The sequence below is a fragment of the Thermobia domestica genome, chromosome 3 (assembly GCF_964235325.1).
Source record: "Thermobia domestica chromosome 3, izTheDome1.hap1.1, whole genome shotgun sequence".
Classification (NCBI taxonomy): Eukaryota; Metazoa; Arthropoda; class Insecta; order Zygentoma; family Lepismatidae; genus Thermobia; species Thermobia domestica.
Window position 1 is genome coordinate 237,471,498 of NC_137456.1, and position 26,899 is coordinate 237,498,396.

At 36.2% G+C, this 26,899-nt stretch overlaps 1 protein-coding gene across 1 annotated transcript; it reads left to right on the forward strand.

Annotated features, from left to right (window-relative positions):
- The first annotated feature begins 7,420 nt into the window (after positions 1 to 7,420).
- LOC145682168 (uncharacterized) lies at positions 7,421 to 9,844 on the forward strand. Its single transcript, XM_081753756.1, has 2 exons — positions 7,421 to 7,626; positions 9,397 to 9,844. The coding sequence occupies exons 1-2, from the start codon at positions 7,421 to 7,423 to the stop codon at positions 9,842 to 9,844; spliced, it is 654 nt and encodes a 217-aa protein (XP_081609882.1).
- The last annotated feature ends 17,055 nt before the right edge of the window (positions 9,845 to 26,899 follow it).

A 26,899-nucleotide genomic window follows, 5' to 3' on the forward strand; every position in this document is an offset into this window, starting at 1 on the left:
AAAGTTAGCAGGGTTGGAAAAAATACCGTTTTTTTATATAAAAAAAGAACAAAACGCGTGTTTAAAACATGAAAAAAGTGTTTAAAATGTTTTAAAGATGTTTTAAAACACACACGAAAAAGTACATGTTTTAAACATTTTGAACAGTTTAAAATATGATTTTAAACATATTTCAAAATCGTGTAATCACGTATTTATTAAGACTTTTTGCTCTTTCAACCGATCTTTTCATTTATTTTATTCTCTTTAAGACTACACAGTGTTGGGTACAGAACATTTCCGTATAGATTAGTAATTCTCAACTTATTTCATATAACGACCCTTTTATTACACCCTCTTCAAGTAACTCTCATACAGTAAGTATTTTCTTGGATATAATAAGCTTTTAAGGTAGATTTTAAAATTTACCAACTATAGAGGTTTCACACAATCTATCAATATACATGGCAAAACAAAAGTCCTCACCATCCTTGTGCGTTGAGAACGGGTTGAGAGAGAATGATGAAACTTGGAAGTGGTCTGACACACCAGATGGTGCTATCAAGCATCATGGCGAACATCTGTGCTTAGCATTCGAAATTTCAAATGCAAATGGTGTCATGTTACATGAGGGCTAGAATTTTACCAGAAATGCTGTTGTGCGGTTATTTTAACCATAAAGAAAATTATTTCGAGTTACCGCTTCTAAAAATTTTGTAGTTATGCTTTTAGGGGCTAAGCTAGCGTTTCGTGGAGACGGGTGAGATTTTTGTTGCAAAATTTGATTACTATTTCATAACACTGGTGCTAATAAAATTATTTTATAATAATAGGGCTACGTTTTCGAAAAGTAATGTTTGAAGCACACTTCATATTGTGCTAACTTTATATTTTCTGCAAGTCTATGTAATTGGTTGTTTTTTGAGTCAAAAATTTATTGACGAAAGGTAATATTTGGGGCGTTCAGAGCACAATATATCCAAATCCATTTTCAATAAACTTCAGTTTTCCTCAGCAAATGAACTCTATTTCAAAAAATAATACTTCGCAGTCAAGAATCCAAAACAAATGTAACTAAAACCATGCGAAAGGACGTAGGATAGTTTCATATGACAGCCGCTAGTAGGGGCGTCAGTGGAACAGGAGGGCAACCACCCTCATCCGCACCCTGCATTTCAGATTTTGGGGACGGTAAGACAGTTTTAGAAATCTTTTGATAAGCAAAGTCCAACAGAATAAGCCTGAGGTAATTACACCGAATAAATACGAAGAACATACAGATGATTAAAACTGGGAAGTTGCTTAGGTCCAATTTCCTGAATTTTAAGCAGGCCCGAAACTCGAAAGTAGAGGCACCTTTGAAATCCTTGGGTAAAAAAAAATATACAAGAAAGCAATATAGGCCTATAGCTCCTTACAGCCAATGATCAAAATCCGTATTTATTCGGTGCAAGGACTTCAATTTTTAAATGTTGGACTTTGCTAAGCAAAATGTTTCTAAATCTGCATTACTGCCCCAAAAATCTGAAATTCAGGGTAGAAGACGGATGACTTCTAAACGAACGCCCCTATCTAGCGGCAATCATACAAAATTCTAGATTCCTTTTTTTCAGGTAGTTTTTCTTTCTTTCATCTCGGATTCGTGGTTGTGAAAATATGACATTTTACGTCGATGTATTCTTTTGAACACATTCTGCATTTATGTAACGTAATTATGCATCATTGACTATGACATTCGGAGCTTGACTTGTTAATCATTCCAACGCTGCAACATACACAATACAAGTATAATGTTAATATCTTAAATGTATGAGCAAGGAGGTATTAGCCCTCCTCCCCATTCCGTCAACGCCCTTGTCTAGCGGTTGTCCTATGAAACTCTAGTCCATACGCTTTCCCGTGGTTTTTGTTTCATTTATTTCATACCCTATGCTACGAAGATATTACGTTTGCTGAGCAAAAGTGAACCTTTCTGAAAATGAACTTGGATCCCTTGTGCTCTAAATGTTGAGTTGAACCAAATTTATCCTGCAACCCAGGTTTGTTCGAAACATATAAAATTAGTTTGTTTAGTTTGATTGATTACAATTTGCATCAGTAGCAAGGCTATATGAGACAGGGCTTTTTGTTTAAAGTGGGATCTGACCCACTAATTTTGAAATTTTATGTGGGATCGCAGTCAAAATCTATACAGCAAATTCCGACGCCTCGTGTCTCTATCCTCAAAAATTAATGTTAAAAGACTGAATATTGCACCCTGTAGCGTGGTACATACATACAAACAAACAAATTGAGATCAAATTGTCCCAGACCTTGACGTTCAGCACTAACGTTATAATAAGTATCACACTTGGTTAGTTACACGATCGACTGCCATACCTTGCGTTTCTCACCTGGTCTCTTCATACAAGCTATGCCAAGTTGTAAAGTTTCAAAGAAAATTTAGAACTGTGGTGGGGAAGAGGTACGAAATAAAATTTTCATAATATAATGTAAAAGATATTGTTGATACAAAATTAATTGTTACCTGAAGTTTCCAGTTGCATCTCAGCCACACCACTGACGTTAGATTCATCAGAAGCAATTTTCGGATCAACATTTTTACCATTTGTTTGGGTTTCCATTTTTACCAAGCATTGTATTTTTCATAATGATCTTCGTTCTTGGAGCTAAACCGCCCATTTCTTTCTTACACGTTTTGCAACAAACTCGTTTGATCGTTTACTTACCTGATTGAGTTTGAGTTACTCTAATAAATTTGTACCAAATCATGTCCTTTTCTTCACGTATAACCCATGTTAAACGATTCCATGTTGTACGGAGACAGAACTAACATGTACTGTACAAACGAATGCTTGCGATATTTTAATTTCAGAACCTCAACGTCGCAATGAATATAACACAACAGTTTGTTTCCGTGATAATTATTTTATTTATTTTTTAATATCAGTTCTATAAGTAGTCCAACCTTCGACTACTACACTTTCTCGCAAGTTAACTGAGAAGCATTTAAACAATACAATATACGTTAAAAATGAGGAGGAAAAGAGACAAAATAAATTGTAAATCACCACATTGACCTGCTGTAGCCACGAGAAATCAAACCATTCACATGGGAAGAAAATAGTCTTCTGATTGGGGAGCACTTTTGGACAGTTCTCTTGCTCTGGAAGATTTTTTTTTACGAACATAAAATAAAATGCAAATAAACATATGTTTAAGACAAGTCTTCAAAATACACGTGTTTAAAACAAAATGTTTAAAACATAAACAAAATTTGTTTTAAACAAAATCAATTGTTTAAAAAAAGTTTTAATCATTTGTTTTAAATATTTTGTTTTGAACAAAACAACCCTGGAAGTTAGTAAATTTGGGACGAAGCCCAAACTAGCAAAAACTTGAACTAATTACATGAACCTTCGATTGTGCCACCTGCAAAGTCCATAAAAGAAGTGACAATTCACAGCAACTAGGTAACTAAGAAAATGTTAAGCTAAGTCAATTGAACTTAACGGCAATCTTCTGAACAAGGAATTTGCCAACTTGATCAGAAGTAGTGGCTTTTGGGGGGAGGCTTCTCCTTTCTCCCTGCTGAGACAAGACTTAGCTTTTTTGGTCCTCCTGAATAAGTCATAGTCCCCCAAGAAAAACTTCCTGGGTACACCCCTGTATGATTATTTAATTATATTTGTCACTATTTTATTTGTCAGTTTCGTTTCTATGCAGTTTCGATCGTACGCAGTTTCGATCCTACGCAGTTTCGACGCTACGCAGTTTCGATCGTACGCAGTTTCGATCCTACGCAGTTTCGACGCTACGCAGTTTCGACCGTACGCAGTTTCGATCCTACGCAGTTTCGATCCTACGCAGTTTCGACGCTACGCAGTTTCGGTCGTATACAGTTTTGATCCTACTCCGGTTTTTCCCTATATAACTTCAAAAAATTACTATTACTTAATATTCTGTGATTATAAAATAATTGTTTTTTTATTGCTTGATCATATGACCTTATCTGTTTTCGATCCTACGCCGGTTTTATTTTCGATCGTACGCAGTTTCGATCGTACGCAGTTTCGATCGTACGCAGTTTCGGTCGTACGCAGTTTCGATCGTACGCAGTTTCGATCGTACGCAGTTTCGACGCTACGCAGTTTCGATCCTACGCATGTAACCCAGTTGGATAGCCCCATCCGTTTCATTCGCCATATGAACACTACGGTAAATAATGTAAGCAACGTAGAAAACAAAATCTCGGAGAGTGAATGAATGTTAAAGGTGCAAATGACCAAACCTGTACTTTCCGATGATCACAGGATATAGCAGTTATTTTTCTTAATTATAATTTCCGTAAACCTTCAAAGGTAATTCCTACATGGTGATACCCTATCTGATGAAATTCTCAAGAACTGGAGCTGTTAATATGAGATACTTAAATGTGAAGTAACATATAATTCCCAACTACACATTACTATCCAATAGCAAACTCAGTTGGATGAAATATCGGTGTAGAAGTCAAAACGCGAGAGATTTTCAGTAAACATATTCATATTCTCAATATATAATATACACTAGGCCTATCCATTTAAGTACAGGGATCCTATCATCTCATTCATATTTTATATCAATCGTATTATTAGTATATCATTACATTTATTCATTATTTACTCATTTTCACGCGAAGTAATATTTTACGGACACCCTATTATATACATTTACACGCAGGCCATACACAAATTACATTATGCACTAATAAATCTATAATTATCACAATCCGTCACGCTTAAACTACTACACGATAACATTCATCGAACCACGGACTCTTTGTTCCCAAACACCACAATTATATTTACTTCGCAGTTTTGAAAAAAAAATCATACGTGTATTCACTGAAAGTTAAATTGTCAACGATTATTTTATTTCTGATTTGCTGATAGAACTAAAGCAACAATGTAATCTCTCTACAGCAACGGGAAAAGAGAATTTAATATTGCATTTCGAAACAAACAGTAACATCATGTAGGCTTACTTCTATTAAGAAAATATGCATTCTTGATTTCGGCGGATATTTAGGTTTCTAATTGAGGTAACGAGCTGTAATTTTCAAAACTACGATATCTCATGCTATTTCATTGAAACGTACATTCATATGAACCGAAAACCATGTCCACGGGATGTAATTTAAGAATAAGGGGCCAAAATCAAACAACCTAAATTGCTAACTCATGCAATGACGTAATGTCAACAAATAATTTATTACCGAAAACGAACACGATGGCGCTGTAATGTGAGAAATAATTTAATGTGTACTAAAATATACCCTTACACTTATTAATCAGAACTGTAGTATTTACTCTTGTTTAGTGTACTTCGAGTTAGACAAATTGTATTAAATTAGCACATGTTAAATACACTGTCCTCGCAGTAAAATCACGCATTCACACAGAACTACTAACTACATACACCACTATAAATACTACACATAAAAACTACTAACGAAACAAGCACCATTTATTATAGGCATATTAAAGGCAAGTACCTTCAAACACATTACTCCTTGTCGGTATATGAAGTTGGCTCTATTGAACTTTTAGGGGGACAAAATGAGAAGGTTAACCCTAGGTCCAATTGACCTGACCAATTATTTAAAACATGTTTACTAGAGTTTGAAGCCCTGGGGGCACCTTAACAAGATTTATTGAGGGACATTTCCCCTGAGAGGGAAAAAGGTCCTAATCACGAATATTATCTAACCCATTCCCCCGCTAGAAATGGTTCAATTCGGAAAATGAATAGAAGCTCTTTTAGTTAGCTTAGGCTGCCATTATGATGATTAATGTTACGATTATGAAACCTAATAAGTACATGCCTTTACTCATTAATAAAACAATCACATCTACCAAATACACGAACGAAACACACAAGACAGGTCGTATTTTCCCTAACCCCTAATTGAACTTGTTGGTTTGAAAGAAAAGGAAAGTAAAGTCACGCTCCCATTCTGTTGTACTAGCTTGGCAGCAACATGGCGTCTTGCCAACCAAAATCCGATCTTTCGTTGAAGTATTAACTGTTTCTTTAATAAAAATGTAGGTTTTTGGGCTCCTACGCCGTTGTCAGTGTTTAACTATTAAAAATTAAATTGGATGTTACCTTAATTCTTCTTAAGATTTCAGTCCCTTTACAGTTGAAATATGGTGATCACTTTCATAGGTTGTGCTTCGTAAGGCGTTTTAGGTGAGAATGATAACATTGCGTCGAAAACGACAGGGATAGGAGGATTCCTCCAATCAGGGCGAAATCTTTCAGCCGCGGAAATTACAAAGCAAATAGAAATTGGTGAAATCCAGATATAACCGGATCTGAAAGTGAGGATGGTCTAGTGAGAGGGGGTGAGGGAAAGTTTAGTTACCTGGCCAACTTCTACATTGGTCTGAAATTAAAAAAAAAATATATCCAATGACGGAACTATGTTTCGGTATGACGTCAGAATGGTAAACCTTGTAACTATTCAACTTGTATATGCGAAAATGGGATTTACAATTAATCAAAACATAAATAAATATATTATTCCGTGAAAATATGATTCCTAATAAGACCTTTCGATTCATTACATTAATTTGAAGTAAAGAGAATAAATACATCGTGTAATTAAACCGAAATCAAATTTTTTTTAAAAAAATACTAGGTACAGGGTGAGTAAAAAAAAGTTGCATTTCTCTCAACTGTAATGGTACATTACAACCAGAAGCATTAGAAGAGGGTGCTTCGGGAGCTCAAATGAAAAAATACAGGAAAAAATCCGACATTTATCGTAAAGCCAATATTTATGCGAAAACTATGATCACAAGTGCAATAACTGATTTGGTTTATCAGAAAATTATGGAAAAGGATACCACTAAAGAGATGCGGTTTTCCATGAAACAGTTATTTGAAGCTACTTCTAAAGATCAGTTGTTTAAAGTATGTATGGATTTATTTGTTTTTTCGTGGAACGAAAGTGAAGATGTTTCTACACATGTTGGAAATTAAATAGTTTGTGGATGGAACTTAATGGTGGTTTGAATGAGAAAGAACACACAGAACTGCCAGATATGTTATTGGTTTGTAAGTGTTATACATCCTTCCCAGTAGTTTTGAAACGTTTAAATCAAGCTGGATGTTGCTCACGAAGGATGAAAAACGTACTTTTGACGAGTTAAGTACGCAATAGTGTGTTTGAATGGAACTTTGTGCAAGATCCATCAGAAACAAAGTACAAGGGTGCATCTTCTTCACGAGAGGCGTTAGTTGTTAATCAACCGAAGCAAGGATTGAAGAAAAATTCTAGGAAGAATGACATTTGTAACTACTGTCAACTTAAAAATAATTTTGTTCGAACTTGTTGAAAATGGATAGAAGATGGAAAGCCTTCCAGAAATAGAAGAAATTGAAGCCAAGTGAAATGAGGTTGACAGTAGTTAAGGTAACGAATAAAGAATATACAGCTGAAGGAGATTGCCCTGAAGCCTGGTGGATTGACGATGGAGCAACGAAACACGTCACTAATACTTCAAAGTTTTTCGTTAATTTTGAGAAGTTTGAAAATCCTTGTTGTATTAGATCAGCAGCTAGTGAACAGCTGATTTTACTAGAAAAGGTGATGTTAAGGTAATATAGAAGGTAAACGAAAAAAAAAATGTATAAAGACAACAGCACGTTGTGTGAATCATGTGTATATGGGAAAGCACATAGGTTACCCTTTAGCAATCGAAAATCGTCATCAGCAGTCGTAGATTTACTGTCGGCAGACGTATGGGGCCCTTTACACGAATCGTTTCAAAAGTACAGATATTTGGTAGTGTTTCGCGATGATTATTCGAAATATCGGTATGGTGTATTTGTACATTAGAAATCGGAGGTAAAGGAGGCATTGTGACAAGTATTAGCAAGTGCTAAGCTGAAGGTTATGCCATTAAGGAATTTCTTAGTGATAATGGAGGAAAATTTGATAATGCTGAAGCGAACGAGAAATGAGGACCATAGTAGAAATGGCAAGAACGTTTCTCTATTCCAATCCAGAAGTACAATTTCCATCAGAAATGTGGGCAGAAATGGTTTCTACTGCAATTTACATTTTAAACAGAACGGGAAAGTCATCTCAGAAAGGTGTAAGTCCGTATGAACTTTGGAAGAAGAAGAAACCAAGAATTAAGCACATAAGACAAAGGATGTAAGTGCTTTGTGCATATTCCAGTACAAAGAAGAAGAAAAATGGATAAGAAAGCAAAACAAGGATACCTTATTGGATATAATGGAGATGAAGCATATCGTATTTGGATCAAAGATGAAAGGAGATTAGTAATATCCAGAGATGCTATTTTCAAAGAGAATACAAATGAAGAAACTTCAAGAGAAGAAGTCCATCTTTAAAGAAGAGAAGCTCAGAATGAAGATACTATAGAAGAAAAATCAGAGTCTTCGTTTCAGGAGAAAGAAATTCGAATTGAAGATGAGATCGATTCGCAGTTACGTACCACGTTCGGTAATGAGAAAGAACTCATTGATCGAAAGAGTACTTAGAGATCGTTCAAAGTTTCGAAAGCCAGCAAAATATGATGATTTTGTGAAGTCATTGGAATAGATTGTCAGTGAAATAGGCTATTCTACTTCCTATGATGAAGCTATTCGAAGTAAAGAGAGTTTTGAATGGAAGAATGCAATGGGTAATGAGATGAAATCATTACAGGAGAATGAGCCATGGGAATTATGTAACTTACGAGAATAAAAGAAAGCAATTCCTTCTAAATGGGTTTATAAAGTGAAAACGCAACCAGATGATAGAATTGAAATATACAAAGCCAGATTAGTTGCGAAATGATTTAGTCAGAAGAAGAACGTTGATTATAAACAGACGTTCAGTCCAGTTGAGAAACTTGGAATCATAAGAGCAATTGTAAGTGTAGCACCCAATGAAGGTTTGCACTTATTACAATTTGTCGTATCAACAGCCTTTTTATATGGAAAACTTTAGGAAGAGTTATATATAAAACAGCCAGAAGGGTATGAAGATGGATCAGAGAAAGTATGTAGGTTAAGAAGAAGCTTATGCGGATTGAAGCAAGCACCTCATTGATGTAATAACGCTTTGGTGATTTTTTGCTCAAGACTTTAAGAGGAGTGAAGCAGATTCATGCCTTTTTATTAGGGAAAGAAAGGAAGATAAGATACTTATCTCTTTGTATGTTGATGATTGATTAATTGCATTCCATAACAAGAAAGAGGTTGAAGAATTCTTGAGAGAACTGAAGAGAAAATTTAAGATAACTGTACAAGAAGCGAAATACTTCTTAGGACTAGAAGTAGAGAAGTATAGGAATGGTAACATCAAAAGTCGTACACAAGCAAACTACTGCAAAAATTTAATTTTGACTCATGTAGAACTGTGTCTACTCCGATTCTGAGAATAAAGAGATCAGATCAAACAGAAACGGAAAACAAGACATATCGTGAAGCAATTAGTTGTTTAATGTATTTGATGTTAGGGACAAGGCGTGACATAGCCTATAGTGTAAGTGTATTATCAAGAACTTTAGAACATCCTTCAGAGACAGATGTTATGAGGTTCAAACGTGTATTTAGGTATTTAGCGGGAACTGTTGAATTAGGAATTGTTTATTTGCACAATACGAACACAGGGATATTACAATGCTACAGTGATGCTGATTTTGCTGGATGTGACAAGACAGGAAAATCAACCACTGGTGTACTTGTACTATTTTCAGGTGGAATTATTAGTTGGATAAGTCAACGACAAAATATGATGACGACATCCACTACTGAGGCGGAGCTAGTTGCAGCTGCTGAAGCAGCCAAAGAAGTTATTTGACTTAAATGTCTTTTTCAAGAAATCACACAGTCACTGTAGATACCGGTAATACAAGTAGATAACAGTGCAGCTGGGAAACGTTCTTCAAACCCTGAATTTCACAAGAGAACTAAGCATATTCAGACGAAACAGTTCTTTATACGAGAGAAGGTTACATTAAATGAATTAGAAGTAAAACAAATTTCTACAGAGAAACAACTAGCCGATTTACTAACGAAACCACTTATGAAGAACCGCCTAGTGTGTCTATGTAAACAGATAGGACTAGTGAACTAAGAAGTTATGAGTCGATGTACATAGTTGTATATATGTTATTGTATCTGTTTGTATTTAGTTAGTATTTCTTTTTCACAGACAACTTGTCAACAAGGGAAAGTGTTACACATACTGAAGAATCTGTGATTATGTTTACAACAGGGATGCAAATAAGCATCAAAATTTTACTCGCCCAAGAATAAAGCTACTAGCCCACATCCCACAATAGAAATCATTTACTTACCTTCGGTATGATATTAAATACTCGCCCGCACCGATGAACCACTCGCCTCGGGCGAGTGAGCGAACGGGCGAGCGGTTATTTGTATCCCTGGTTTACAAGTTTCCGTGTGTGTTCGGTGAATATCGGGAGTTGTCGGTTATGACAACTCGATCTCGTTCGTGCCGAGATTCAGTAAGTTGAAAAGAAGAGGCACCATTTTTCTAAAAGAGAATAGTTCCATTTAACAGTTTTGTCTTCTATGGTAGTGAAATTCTTCGAAGGTAGTGAAACAAGTGTGGACTTAGAACAGAACAGACTAGGTTCCATCAGGAAGTAAAAATGTATAAAGAAATACAGTAAAAAGCCTATGCACAGGACTGTCTCTGTAAGAAATAAGTCAGGAGGGAGAGAACGCTTCATACAAGAAGATAGAAGACCAAGATATAGCTATGCAGATAAAATTTAGTATGAACAAGGTAAAAATTTTTTTCTTTTACCATAACTAGAACATTAATATTTGTATCGGGACACGTATGGTATAACACCGCGGTTACTCTGTTAACATTGAACAGCCGTAAGTGAACACGTGCTGTAGTCACATATTTCCAACACTTTTCAGTTAGCTTTCTCCGAATAATTAACACTGTTGATGTTTTTCTGGTCATTGGCGATATTATGACTGAACACATGCTGGCCTTGTTCAACTTCTGCCAGAATATAATTCACTTTTTCTATGGTTGGTCGCCTACTACGAGAAGCATCTTGGAGATCGAAACTTCTAAGATGAAAACGATTGTTTTACTCTTTTTTTGTATATGTTCTCTGTTTAAATTACCTAAAGGTACGTACGCAGCCGACACGAAACAAACCTATAGGGAGTTACGATGCTCATTGATAGAGGCCTCAAGAGTCGAACGTTTGATCCCAGATCATGTGAGTTCGTAGCGATCGACAGAGAGGGAGAGATGAGGTTGAGAGAATCAAATATGGGAACAGAGAGGGATACATCCAATATGCAAGGCTAGAATTGGAGAAAGAAATAAGCTCACCCTCATTTGTCTAATTAAGATGGAGAACTGTTGTTGAAGCATCAAATAATAGCACAGAAAGAGGAAGATCTTAATATTTGGAGAATAATAAATTAGAACATTCACAGCTTTCGGAGGCGGGATTTGAACCAAGAACTTTTGGTTTATGAAGCCACGACGTTAACTATTCACCCATGGAAGCATCTTTTATATCTATATATATAAAAGAGAACGTACAAAATCCTTTGTCCGCTCATCACGCTAATACGGCTGAACCAATTTCTTTCATTTTTGGGGGGTTATTAGGATTTGGACCCTAGATGGTTTTTATCATATCACTTTAATTTTTAATTACCAGTGTCTTGAGATAATTGACCATTCAAGTGTCCATAACGTACAAATCCTTTGTTATTAGTTCATCATAGGTAAAAATAAACGTATTTATATGCAACCCGCATGACCGTGTCACTCGGCGGGTTAACATAAATGACAGGCGATATACAGCGGAAAATAGCTTGAATCTTCTGTTTAAAATTTTTTAATTGATTTGCTTATTTTTACAGACACTTTTACAATATGCCAGCACCGGGATGACCGCAGCGAAGCGGGGCGGGTTAACATAAATGACAGGCGATATAATGTTAAGATTTACTGCAATCTTCTATGGTTTTTATCATATCACTTGAAAGCGAAAAAGTAAAAATTATCTAAGTAACAAAGTTTATTGCGTTCCGGGGTGACCGCAGCGAAGCGGGGTGAACGCTGCTAGTATGAATATAAATTTATGCAACAATGCTTGTCGGCGGATCTCTCCATGCACAGAGCATATACAGATATTATTATTGTTTTTATAATTACAAGTATAATTATAATATTTACAGTTGAAACATGGTTTTTGACACTACGCAAGATTAAAATCACAACTTGTAGGAAATTTGCCGATAAACCATTTATAAGAAAAGGAGGATTGTTTTAGGAAGTTCATTTGTTTGATTTCACCTTTGCTTTATGTAAGTAAAAAATGGCTAAAATGAAGAAAAAAATCGAGGAACAAAATAATGTCATGCTCAGATACTGCTGGTATAGTAATAAAAAAAATGCAACTACGTACATCCACTTAGGTAAATTAGAGTAACAAAATTCATGATTGATCAGTATAAGTATTGTAGGTATGAGCCGACCCGACTGAAGCCCTTCCCTCTTACTAAAGGGATATTGAAACGGATTCCGCTTTTACTGTAAGTAGTATGTGCCATTTGTGATCCCCGATATTACAATGATATCTAAGATGAGGAAAAACAAACATTATATAGAGGTGTTTTTTTTTTTTTTTGTTAAAAGAAATACCCATTTTCTGTAAGATCTATGTTTATACTTACACAAGAAAAACGAAGTGAAATGAAATCTTTAAGTTTTACGTCCCACGGTTATCCCGGTTAGGCTGGAATGAAAAAAGTGGGAGGAAACGGGATAACCCTGAGAAAACCCACGAGCACTGTGTTTGTCCACCACAAAGTCAACACGACGCGAGCTGGGATCGAACCAGGGACCCCAAGCACCGGAGATGAACGCTCTACCACTTTTTTCACTTTTTTATTTCACATGAATGTTAATAGTACATTGTACAATCCGCGTCAAAAAACCTGCAACATGAGCATATAAGTTTATTGTGAAATGGCGACGTCTTTTGCTCCAAAATAAGTGTGCATGGGAGGAGCCCGAGGTTTATCCTGGCGTGATTCGTTCCACTTAGACGTTATGTTCATTCCCTGTGCTGTTAGGCGTAGTTTCACAATAAACTTACATCCTCATGTTGCAGGTTTTTTGCCGCGGATTGTACAACACAACAAATCAGGAGAAGTAAATCACTACAGAGAGAAAAATAAAAATACTACATTATTGTTGGATAAGCAAGATGCGTAAGAAATTTGCAAACTTTTTTGTCTCTATTTGAGAAGTTGGATTAAGCAAATGCAATCTCCGAGCTTGTAAGTACCAAATAAAATCCAAATATGACAACTTAGTAGAATATTGTAATATATAGTATATATAATGTCCATTCAACCAATTAATCGCATTTAGTTTGGTCTGCGGGTACCAGCGATAGTCTGGAAATCGTAAGATGGAGGGAGAGAATGTAGATGGTGGCTGTCGACAAATAAGTCCCAGCATCCGACACAAGGCATCCCAAATTTGTCGTGTAGAAATACAGGACGTGATGCGATGGAGTAAAGTATCAACCGGACCACATAAGGAACACTCCTCTTTCACTACAGGATGGATAAAAAATCATTTCTTATTTGTAGGCAATAAGTCATAAATAAGGCAGTACCATGCACTTCTAACATCGTCTGTAAGACACTCGGAATTACAGTTTTTCCATATACGTGGCCATTTATACTGTGGAAATTTTTGACACACTATTGGACTAGTACTCGCATAAACTGGTTTTATTACCAGCGAATATAGTGGTTTGGAAGACAAATCACTGGGATTATCTTGAATACCACTGTAAGCCCAGTATTGAATAAGAGGACGTGCATAATCTGGGATCAATTTATAAAAACGAATTAAAGGCGGATTATTCGGAAATATATTTTCTGCCCAAAAGTGGAACCACAGATACGTATGAGTCGTTTGGTCCATGTAATAGCGGTCGGTTGTTCGCATATACAGTGTCTGACATTTTTTTCTAATATTCACTAAATTGAATCCACCCGCAGAACATGGAAGATAAAGAGTATTTCTATGAATTCGAAAGAACATGTTTGACCATAGAAAAAAACACATAAAGAATCCAGTTTTTTTGAATACAGTTCTGGTAACGGGTATATATGTGCGACAGACCAAAGTCTGGAGTAATTATACGTATTCAGGAACCAAGTTTTCTGCAATAAATTCAGTCGACGATACTTATGTTCTTTAGTTAATAAGCGAATCTGCTGTACGATTGGATCCCATATTAAATTGTAAGAGCACTGTAAATCACAAGAGAAACGTAGTCCCAATATTTTAACATTATCGGCTATAGTATAAGTATCCATTAAAGGAAAATAGCCCAGGTGGGCGTCCACATAACAAAACATAACCGTTGATTTCATATAATTAATCTTAGCTCCACTCACATTTTGGTAGTCGCGTAAACAGTCTTGGAGATAACAAAATTGCTTCGGTGTTGTGCCCATTAAACTCACATCGTCGGCAAAAGCTTGCACATTGAGTACCTGAAAATCATGTAATTGAGGTTCATGGAGTTGCATCAGTTTTCGTAATAAAACGTCTATAGCAAGACAATATAATCCCATAGATAACGGAGATCCTTGTTGGATGCCACAATTAATATTGAGAGGGGAGGTGAGATGCCCATTTATTTGAACTTTTGCTGTAGCATGTGTATACATTGACTGTACGACCTGGACAAATGAATGAGGAAAACCATACGCACGAAGGATCGCAAATAAGTAGTCATGAGATAGACAATCAAAAGCCTGTTTAAAATCAACGGATAAGAGAAAAGCAGGATTCCGTTCAAACTTATAGTATGCTGAGAGATCACGAATTTTACTAAGCGTTGCAAACACATTATACTTCGGATTTAATGCGGCTTGGTAGTCACTAATAAACAAAGGGTAGATCGCTTTAAGGCGATCATCAAGAACTTTTTGGAATATTTTGATATCTGTGTTAAGTAGCGTGATAAGACGATAATCATAAACAGTAACTGCTTTCCCTTTCTTTGGAATTAGTATTATTATTCCTGGATTATCGGGTATGTTACGTTGACGGAGCATTTCATTATATAATTCACATAAAATATCCTGTAAAATCTCCCAATATTGCTTGTAAAGTTCATAAGGGATGCCATCAGCCCCTGCGCATTTTCGATCTTTGCAACTGTTAAGCACACAATAAATCTCTTCTTTCTGTATAGGTACCATAAGGGTATTAAATAAATGTGCAGGTACTTGAGGGAGTGACACTTGTAAATATTTACTAATAGTGCGCTGATCCTTGGTAATTGTTCCATACATGTCACTAAAATGATTAAAAATAGTCTGATGAATACGATGAGTGTCTGTGAAAATCCTACCATCTTCTGTCTGAAGAGAGTTCACATATTGAGAAAGTCACTGTTTTTGGTGACGTACATAATGGTAAAGAGACGGTTGATCATTAGGAATTACATCACTCGTGTCCATTGTGACATAATATTTCTGAAGTAATTGTGATTGTACACTGGGAATGCGTGCTTTAATATTTTTTTTCTGTTGACGATTGGTAGGCTACTAGGATGATTCCAGAAGTAATTTAAAACACGATAATAATATTCCAGTGTATTGTGTATATCCTGCTTTCGTTCACGACCTTTGGACTTGAAAAAAACACCTATTTTCGGTTTAACATAACGATTTCACCATTGAATGATATTTGAAAAAGATTTTCTTTGCTTTTGCCAATATGTCCAACGCATATGAAAGTCTGTACGCACATCACTATGTTGTAAAAGGGTAGTGTTTAATTTCCAATAGCTTGATCCGTATGTTGGTCTAATATAGTTCTGAAATTTTATAGTACAGTAAAGGGCAGCATGATCACTGAACGGTGAAACAAGAATATCAATTTCCATGACCTTATACATGTGTGTATTCGTGGTATAGAACCTATCGAGCCTGGATATCATTTCCGAATTTTTGTACGTGAATTTAGGGAACTGCCAATGGAACTACCATACATCTCGAAGCGATAAAGATTTTGTGGGTGGTGCCATGCTAGGACGGAAGTGAGAAGTCGTGTCCCGTTGTTCCAACGTGTTGTCACCACCCACAAGAACGGAACTAGAATCTGCCGGTAATAGGGACAATATATCTTCATTATAAAAACGTTCACGTTCAGCACGTTTGTTATTGCCTGATGGACCATACAGATTTAACACATTGATGCCATCATTGTAAACACTGATACCACGTCCCGATGGAATTCGTTTCAGTTGAGAGTAGTCAATACCATCTTTCACTAGGATCGCAGTCCCACGGGCATTGGTACCTACATTTACAATCGCACTGTATGTGGGAAGAAAACTGAAGTCAGAAAAACTGACTTCTTGTAGTAAAACGTATTCAAAATTATGTTGTTGAATAAATAGTTCAAGGCTCTGCTTATAACAGTCAGGCTTTATACCATTTATATTTAAAGAACAAAATTTTCTTGCATTTGTTTGAAGGAAAAGGGGATCACAGCAGGATTGAACTGCAGAACCTCATATAAGATGTAAACTTCGGTAGAACATATAATTGGTATTATCGGAACGTAACTCCCTCCAAATCAACATAACAGAAAAAACAATAGTAGTAAATACAAAACAGAAAGAAAACACTGCTTCACAGAAATACATTCCATAGTTGTAAACAAAGAGATGGTCGCAAAACACCTGTAGCAGACACGCATAAAAGGGGAGGGAAACACTCCAAAGCTGGTTATGTAACAGACTGCTTCGTTACTTGGACGTGTTGTTTATCGCCAAAGGAAGTCTCCTGGGTTTCTAAGCTTGGTTCAACGTCGCTATTCTGAGTCAATGACTCGATTTCACTTCCACTGTCTGTAATCGTACGGCTGTCCTTGGACAACACTTTCCTCTTCTTCCTTAAAGAACGTCTAGGGAGTTGATTAGAACTCGGCTTCAATTGTTTTTCGGAACGAGGGGAGGTGGCATTAATATCAAGTGAAGCAGAAGTAGATTTTTGATTCTTCGTATTTTGGTGGGACATGGCATATGTAATTTCACTAATAATCGATAAGGCAGCCTTCGGTTCAATATCTGAAGTATGCACTAAAGGGTCTGGGTTCGAAGCCGACAACAGAGGTTCTGGGGAAGTTTCTTCACATGACGGCGGTTTGAGAGCAGGAAAGGCATTAAGATCGGCAATTGCAGGCAGGATACTATGAGAGTCATGATTGGTAGATGTAGAAGGAGGAAAATGGTTAGAAGACTGCCCTAAAGCATGCGTTCCTATTTTTCATTTTGTCGGTAACCCGCCAGTGGATAAATCAGTCATTTCTAAAGCACTCGGTCAAGAATCTGGTCGAGGTGAACCACTGGATGGTAATTTACACTGAGAGAGTACATGATCAGTCCCGAGACATCGGAAACACGTTTTAGGTTGATTCGAGTAAGCAACATATGCAGAGTATGACATCACTTTAAGTTTTGAAGGAATTGGTTTTTTTAGAGTCATATATACAGAGCGAATCCCATTCAAAATGGCATATTTATAAGAAGCACTCCACTTTTCGTTTATAATTTGCTTGATTTCACCATATTCACTCAACACATCATGAAGAAAACTATTGTCTACTTCAAGAGGCAAATCAAATACCCGAACTTTGATGTAATTGATTTCAGCATCCGAAATACGAACAGTGCTGCGTACTCCATTTGAATGAACATAGGGAACAGTTTCAGGTAACTGATTCAACACTTCATTAAACACAATATCATTTTCAAATTTCACATACAAAGCAAAGTCCTCATTATGTAGCTGTAAAGCGACTGCTTGGTTCACAACGTCACTGAAGTTTTCAGATAACCAAATATGTATGTCACTCGGACTAGGTTTTATACATCGCATAGAGCGGTCGAATTCAAATTTCACAGTATTTTTACGAATTGAAAGCATGTCTTTTTCCAATAATCACAATCCACAAAAAAAGCTTGTAAAGCACACAGGCGTTAGTCACTTATCGTAATAGCACAGGAGCAGGTCGAAAGCACTTCCACACCTTTCGACGTCCACCGGTGAACTCCACCACTGAGCCACCGCGCCCCCTTGCTTACACAAGATTTTAGTAGAATGGTTATATACTGTATTCTTCATTTTTTAAAGTTCTTTGTAGTTACCATATGTATTAAAATTTATGTATATCATATTTAGGAGCACCTGGAAAAGTGGAGTACGCCATTGGAGGTATGTTCGTAAATCACTAACTAAGGAAGGAAAACCGGTCTTTTCTATGATAACCCAGTAAAAGTATTATCAACATTATCCAAAATTCACAATGATCCGGATTTTTAATAACACCTTCTACCCCTTCCACTACTAGCCCTTTCTTCCGGATAACTTAGATTTCAAGAGAGTATTGAAAGGTAGAAATTATGTCATACAATCTTCGAATAAGTCTTCTAGGTAATCCCAAGGCACAGTAACTGAATATTTATGTGTATTGGACCTGTTTAATTTTTCTACGTTTCAACTTCAGTTAATGCGCGACAGAAGCACATTACAGAAATATTATTTATATAACATGATATTTCTTTTGTTGCACAACACAAACCTTCGGCAATTAAAATTCTATTTGGAGGTACATGCAACTATTTGAAACATTTTCAAATGAATTCAATTTAGGGGGTTTTGGGTTTAGATTTCTGAGCTTTGGACATCTATGGCTAGAGGTCTGCGCGGATATAAAATATGGCATCCGCATCCATACCGCATCCGCAGCATCTCTATCCGCATCCGCAACATCTCTATCCGCCCCCGCATCCGCAGATAATGAGGTAGCAAATATATACAACTTATATATTCTATAATAGTCATGATTTCGAAAATATTTTTAAACACATTTTAAATAGCTATCCCTTGTAGTTTTCTTAATCAAACGAGACAATATATCAGTTTTCTCGTGATCAAATATCAACTACGCTAAATAAAATGTAATATAAACCGTGCAGATACAAATTAGAAATTAATGAACGATCTATGTACTTACCCAAGATCTTCAAATGCAGGTATCGAACCAAAATAATTCCACGTAGGTGATATCCCCTCTATCGAGTAATTTTGGACCACGTCACTAAGTTTTTAAACATCATTACTCATAAAAAAGGAACATTTGTTCAAAACACAAAGCTGAAATAGAAATAATCGTTATTAAGAATTAAAAATTAATCACAGCACCGCAAACAAATTCACATACAATCACACATCACAATTCACGTTAAAAACACTTCATATTTATGGTAGAGGTTTTAACGCAAAAGAAGAAAAAATCAAACGAAACATAATGTTCTAGTTATTATTTGCCACAGACAGCACACTTTTTTTTATACATGTTGCAAATTTTGGAGTTAAGGTAAGTTGCTGTTGAGAAAAATTATATCATCGACTGAACTTGGATTCAGACTAGTGCGTCGATCCTGCAAAGTATGACCTGCAGTTGAAACACTTCTTTCGGATGGAGCACTTGTAGCGGGCACAGAGTGGACAAACAATGCCACTTTGCTCAGAAAGGGATACTCTTCTTTTTGTTGGGGGGCGCGGTGGCTCAGTGGTAGAGCGTTCACCTCTGGTGCTTGGGGTCCCGGGTTCGATCCCAGCCCCCGCCAAGTGAACTTTGTGGTGGACAAACACCGTGCTCGTGGGTTTTCTCGGGGTTCTCCCGTTTCCTCCCACTTTCTTCATTCCACCATTTCACTCATCTCTCATTATCACCGTCTCCTTTAGCCTAACCGGCATAACCGTGGGACGTAAAACTTAAAGATTTCATTTCATTTCTTCTTTTTGTTGAAACCACCAGGCAATGAGGTCAAAATCCTCTTCGAAGTGAAACTTCCCATGTACATAGCTGGTAACTTCATCTTTCCGGCTTGATGGACTTCCTGTGGCTTCATCATCAGAAGAATCTTCAAATTCATGAAAGGTGTCAACACTGAACTTTTGCTTCTTTATTGGTGGAGATAGTCGTTCTTCTCGGATAGAGCTTTTCATCCTCTTCGCTACCATCTCTCTAGCATTGTTTTTAACTTCTTCTTGCTCATCCTCTGAGAGAAACTTCATACTTTTGTATTTAGGATGAAGAAAAACTGCCAATTTATGGATCATTGTTGTGTCCCACTTTTCACTGATAAGTGCAAGCGCCTTTTTCTTCAAGTTCTGAAGAAACAAACAGTCTTGTGTTGTTTGTGTTCTCAACATACTTTGAAGCTTCTCTTTCCATAATACAGCAAGAAATAACGTAGGCCTTTTTGAAGCTTCAAGCTCATCGGAAGCTGCTTTAAAGGTTGATAAGAAAAGTATCAATTTTCTTAACAAATCCCTGTTTAAATCATCCAAGAAGTCTACTTTGTTTGCTTCCTTCAGAATGGATAAGATGTTCTCCCACTGTGTTTCGATGTTTTCAAACATAATTAATTTACTATTCCAGCGAGTGTCAATATCGCCCTTCAGGGTTTTATCGAGACGATTTTGCAGTCCGGATCTTTTAAAGAATGTCGTAAGACCAAGGCAAGAACCAATCAAATACGAAATATCATTCACTTCTGTGTTTGAATTTGTTGTAGTGTTCTCTACAATTGTGTTTAAAATGTGAGCAGAACACGATATCCTTGTGTATTGCCGCAAAGCAGAAACGATATTTGGACCTCTGTCAGTCACAAACACTACTTGGTCAATAAATTCGATGATATTAAAACTTCTAAATACGCGAATAATCTCAATTCTTATATTATCACCAGTCTTTTTCATCTCACAGTCCAATCCCCTAGTACACAAGACGCGTTCTTGCAGTGCTCCTTTGTGAATGTAATGAAAAGTGACCCCTAAATAGTTTATTTTTCTATACCGATCACTCCACAAGTCAACAGTCACTGCACCACCAATATCATCAAGCACCTCCTTCACCTCACTAGATACCGTATCTTGAAGAGACGCAGCTTCTTCTGTCAACGCCCTAGAAATCGTGGTTGGATGTGGAAGTAGATCTTTCGCGTTTATTGGTCCATATTTCGCACCCGTTTCAAGCAAGAATTGCGAAAATTCTACAAAACCGTTCCCAGAAACAACAGAGAAAGGAACAATATCTTTTGAAACAAAGGTCACAAGTCTTTTTGTTGCACTTTGCTTTAAGTTCGGTGGAACTGGAACACACTTGTTCTGTGGTTTCACATTCAAAAAACTAATCATCGACGCCTGCTTTAGATCACATTTGTGTTTTGCTATATTTGATGTACCTGACTGATGTCCCTTGTAAGTGTAAACTTTCTTGCATTGGAAACATGCCACAACACCTTTGACTTTAGTATCACCATCGTACACATGACCAAAACTTTTCCATATTATTGATTTCAGTTTATTTTCTTGCACAATAGTATATACTCCCTGCTTTAATTTGGAAGTAATTGTAGTGGCTGAGGTAGCCTCCATCCCAAACTGACACTAGCACCAGCAATTACACTAAATAAAGAAAGTGCCGAAACTAACAACGCAATACAATCTGAATGCTTTCACGACCACGCTTTTACTGAAACTAGAAGTAAAAATAACTTCGAATACAAATAGGAGGTCTATGCCTTTAATTTCGGGAAGAGGCAATAGAGGAAGTTTGGAATTTACTATTTTTTTCAGCCTCCACTTATTGTTGGACACACTTAGGGTCGGAGAAACAACGCATTGGTTGTTCTTTCTTTCGTTACCATAGGCCCAGAATATACATACACACACGAAGAGAAGGAGAGAGACAGATATTGCTGTTATAAAACTCCAATCCGTCGGGATCTTCATTGAGGTCATTGGTACCTCTCCGAAAAAGGAAATCTGCGGGATTGCAAATGTGCATTCGGTATCTGCTGTACTTCAAAGAAAACAGTAAAGAAGAACAGTCAAGTAACAGTAAAGAGAGAGGGAGATGAGCGTATTTTTCTAGATTTTAGCTGCTGAAGAATGATGTGATTTGTTTACTATTTCGGTGACCTACGCGCTTCTCCAGTTTGCCACCAGTTTCCAGTTTACGGAAGGGTGTGTTAAATTATGGTTTTGGTTCCTGACCTCTCAGGCTGGGGAAACTTTATTTAAACACATTTCTTCATCTTGAAGGCCAATGGTCTGAAAATTTTCAGCTTTATCAGAGGGTCTTTGGCAGCAATTATTTTCCATTTTTACAGTAAATAGCGATACTCGAGGAGTAGCGAAGGGGCCTGTCGTATCGTTCTTTTTAGGTCAGAGATGTCATTCACCTACAAAACGGCTGCTAAAAATATTGAAAAGAGCAATAAAAGGACAACTCTCACGTCATTTCTTGTCCTTTTGCTGTCACTGAGTCACAAGCTTCAAACATACCTATTTTGATTTTAGCTATTTTTCAACCTGTTTTAAAACGTTTAATTCAAAACAAACGTTTATTAGTGCTCTTTCCACCATCATCAAAAATTTTATAGTGATTTTTTTAGGTAGAGAAAAGATGTAGGATACCGTATCCGCAACTTTATCCGCTATCCGCACAGAAAAGAAATATATATCAGCAGATACTCATTTTGCTGCGGATATCCGCGGATATATCCGCATCCGCGCAGACCTCTATCTATGGCCATGTTAGCATGTCACGTTTGAGGGATGACGTCCCACGGCGAGCACACTATCCGAGGAAAGGAAAGGAAGGAAACGGTCTGGAACCTATAAGTGAGGTATCAGTCCAGCATTTGCCTGGTATGAATGAGGAAAACCAAGGAATACCTCATGCAAGGTGGCTGGCCTGAAATAGCGTTTCACACTTTTTCGACCGAGTGCCCTCACCAGGAATCAAACCTGGGATCGCTCGCACCAAAAGACGAGAGCGTTAGTGGAATAATTTAGTGATGATAATGATCTTAGGGGGATTCTCCGCTCAGTCAGTTTTGAATTATTTTGTTTTCGTTTCTGGCGACGTAAATTTTGGTACACTTTTATTTGAACAAATAAAAGGAGTGATGCATGAACTTCAGTTAATTGAACGTGGAGGAAATGCTATCTTAATTTATGTAGTATTTTTGTTAAACTTTCTTCTGAACGTTAATGTAATTGAAGCACGTGTCAATATCTGTGTTGTAAATTAGTATTAATTTATGTTTTCGTAAGAGTTATGAACAGCTCATAACTTTAATACGACCAAATTTGATACGTTCATAACAGTTTTATCTAAATTACCTTTCATTATATTAATACCATAATTATATTATTGGTAGTTGTTTTCGCGTGTGTATACGTGTGTTTCAAAACTTTGGTAATTGGTACTTAGAAAAATTAAATCTTGTATAAGTGATGAAGGTTCCATGCTATATTGAAAGTGAATTATTAATTATTATAAATTATTCAGGTTTTTCGACTTTCAACACTGCACTTAATAGATTGAAGATAATTCGAAGAAGTTATGAAATAGGTTATTTGTGTTCTGTGCTCTGTGCTGGGCGTACAATTTTTGGAGGTTTCAAAACGTTTACTTTATATCAAGAGTTAATATATGATTCTGTAGACATTTTGCTATAAATCATGTTTCATATTTTGCGAAGGTGCACTTATTTCAGTTTCGTGCCAGATATTGCAAAAGGAAATAAATCCAAGTTCGATAGGTAATAGTTTTCTGTGATTATATATATAATATTTTAAGGTATCTTAGCATAAGTATCCTAGTAACGTATTTTAGATCTAACAGTAGTTCGAATGAACTCCCATAACTTTTAACATGGGTCTTTTAAACGGTGAAGCCTTCAAAATATTGCCGGTTTTACGGTATCTTTGATTTTTGTTACAAATAGACTATACAAGATAGAAACATTTTTCATCGTTAGTCCTAGTACGTAATATACGTTGTATATTAAGCTTACATTCAATTTAAGCTCCACAAAATAGTTTGGACGTAGTCCAACGAATACTTGTTACTGATAAATAGTTTGCCTCAGCATCGCTTCAGTTTGCTTAAGATTTGAAAGTACATTTATGCATAAAATATTAATAATAACGTATATAAACTTGTTTCTATGTTAAAAAAAACGGAACTTACAACACAAGATAACGTATTCCAATGCAATAATAGAGTTTTCTAGGAACAAACACATGATTTTTTTAACATATCTCATAAACATTAAATCCTTTTACTAGTAGAAATATTCAGTTTAACAATCATAGCACTAATTTAATGTAAAGTATATGAATATTACATATATAGTAGTGTAATTACGTTTTGAACATATCTCGCAGAAATGATCTATTTGAAAAGCATGGTAATACTTATAAAATGAGTATGCGAAAACATTATAGTATTTACTGAGCTACGAGAGAAATCTGTTATGAGAGTGAAAAAGTTGTGTTTATAACAGTTGCAAAAATGTTTCTTTCCATGGGTAAAATACAGTAGCACACACGGGGTGCGTTTCTTTACCACTGACCATATGATGCTCGAACATGGGTATGGTAAATCTCGAATGACTTAGACAAACATAAACCAATATTAAATTTTTTTAATAGATCATCCAGTTTGTCGTCTTCCATTTTTCCTGATCATCTGCCTCACTCAGCGTAAACGTGGCCCCGGTAAGCACTTCTGTTTGTTTTGAAAGGTCCGTCCCTGGCAAATACCTTCATTTAGCTTCCCCTTGAAAGAAGTTAATGTGACTGTTTGTTCCGTATGACCAGACGTTTCACAATATAACTATATCAGTCAAGTATACGGAGATTCAGACAGACAGAGGAAGACAGATTTCTATCACGGATAGACAGAGAGCGCAGACAAATAGACAGAGTTGCAGATAAATAAATTATGGAAATGAATTACGTTATCCCACGTAATTCGTAAAGCAACGTGCTAGAGAGATGGATAAAAAGACCCAGAAAAATATAAAAGAAGGAGTTGGATTTATATGAGAAGAAAGACACAAAGAAACGTAAATAGAATGAAAAATGAAGGAACATACATCAAAATATGAAAGAAAAATATACTTCTTGAGATTCGAATTACTAGTATTCAAAGCCCATATCTCCTGGTTCAGATTCTGGCCCGGGGTTCTGACAAAAGAAAACTTCGTATTTCCTCTTCGCCTATAACCTCAATCCTTACTGATTTGCTTTCTGTAAATAGTCATAGGCATTTATTAGATTGCCACTCATTCTTGTACAGGAAGTAGTAAATTCCCCAAACCACTGATTAATGTTAGCGATTTGATATGGAGTGAGTTTTGAAGCGTTGAATTTTTGACAAAGAAAACTATAATATATGAGGAAACACACTTACTTTTAACTGCGTGGTTGGGACATGTAAAGTGTAGGCGATCGGTCTGAGAACTTGGCTGTCTCGAGTTGAAACTCCGCTTAAGACTTATAATTTAAGTATTCATTTCGTAGTTATAATTCTACTTTAGCCCAAAGGGCACTAGGGCGAATCCTAAATCTTGATTCTTATTGCGTAGAATCTATGGGTATAAATATTATTTGAAGTCGGAGTTCAATCTAAAATAACTTAGTATCAAGTTTTAAGAATATTATTATTGAATGTAGTAATGCCAACATTTCGGACCATACCTTCTCCATTTACTGCAAAAAATATTTCATAAACGGTCTTAAAGCAAGATGCAATTTAATTTGTTAACACATTTGACAGTTAGAAAATATCAACATTTAACTTTTGATATTGATCTGCTAAGACATGAGTATCAACGGCCTTTTAATGTAGAAGTACACTTTGTAGTCGTCGAATCTTCGTTAATATTAATTAGATATTTTTCATTGCTGAATCGAGGCAATATGTAATATAGCGTACACAATGAGAGCAGGAGCATAATAAAATTAACTAAATCTAACACAAACAACTTTCAAATTGATTTGCAAAGAGAAATGAAAGAAAATCTTAAAATTTTAACAGATTTGTAGCGGCATTTATTAAGTCCTGTCTGTATATGATGCCTGATTAATAAAATAATTGAATAGTTAAGATGTATACAAGTGAATAACATAAAATAACAACATGCAAAAGAGCAGGATGATTTAAAACACGAACCTTGGATTAATAGTTAATATGTACAAAACACTGTTATATATGAATCAATTTCCATTATTCATTAATTTCCCCAAAAACCTACTAACGTAAATAAGAAAGTTATAGGCAGTAAGGAGGGGAGATACTCACTACATGAGAAATTGAATTTCGATAACGATGAAGCGCAAGCGAACAGAATCCTTCACATAATCGAAGATTCTTAAAGCAATATAATAGCTCTAGTTATTTTCACCTATTCATTTTGAGGTGCAAAAAGTGAAGTAATTTCCTCCATTTTCCTATTGAAATTTAAACTATCAAAAATACCGTAGTTTCTGGCCCAAAGACCTTCATCATAGGCAGTAGAATGCCAGAAGAAAAAAAATAAACAATAGAACACAACTTTACAATTTCTTGCTCGGGGAATTCCATCAGTTTCTCGAACCTATCTATTAATTTTCATATCCAGGTTCTACATTTGATGCAAAGTACATTTTATAACCCGAGGATCTGATAATTTCAGAATCTCTGAATCTGCATACAATACTTTACTGCATTGGTATGCTAAAAACTGATCTACCAGACTTACTTTTAGCTTCTATTTCCTTTATTTTTATTTGCAACCCATTGCATAGTGTACACCCAACCACAAAAGTATCTCCCCCCTAAGTGCTCTACTTCCATTACTTGGGGTCCAGGTCATTGCAGTTTTGAGAACGCCTAGAACGCAACCCAAGTTACACGTAACTTTTCTCGGCAGTGACAGCAGTTGGTAGC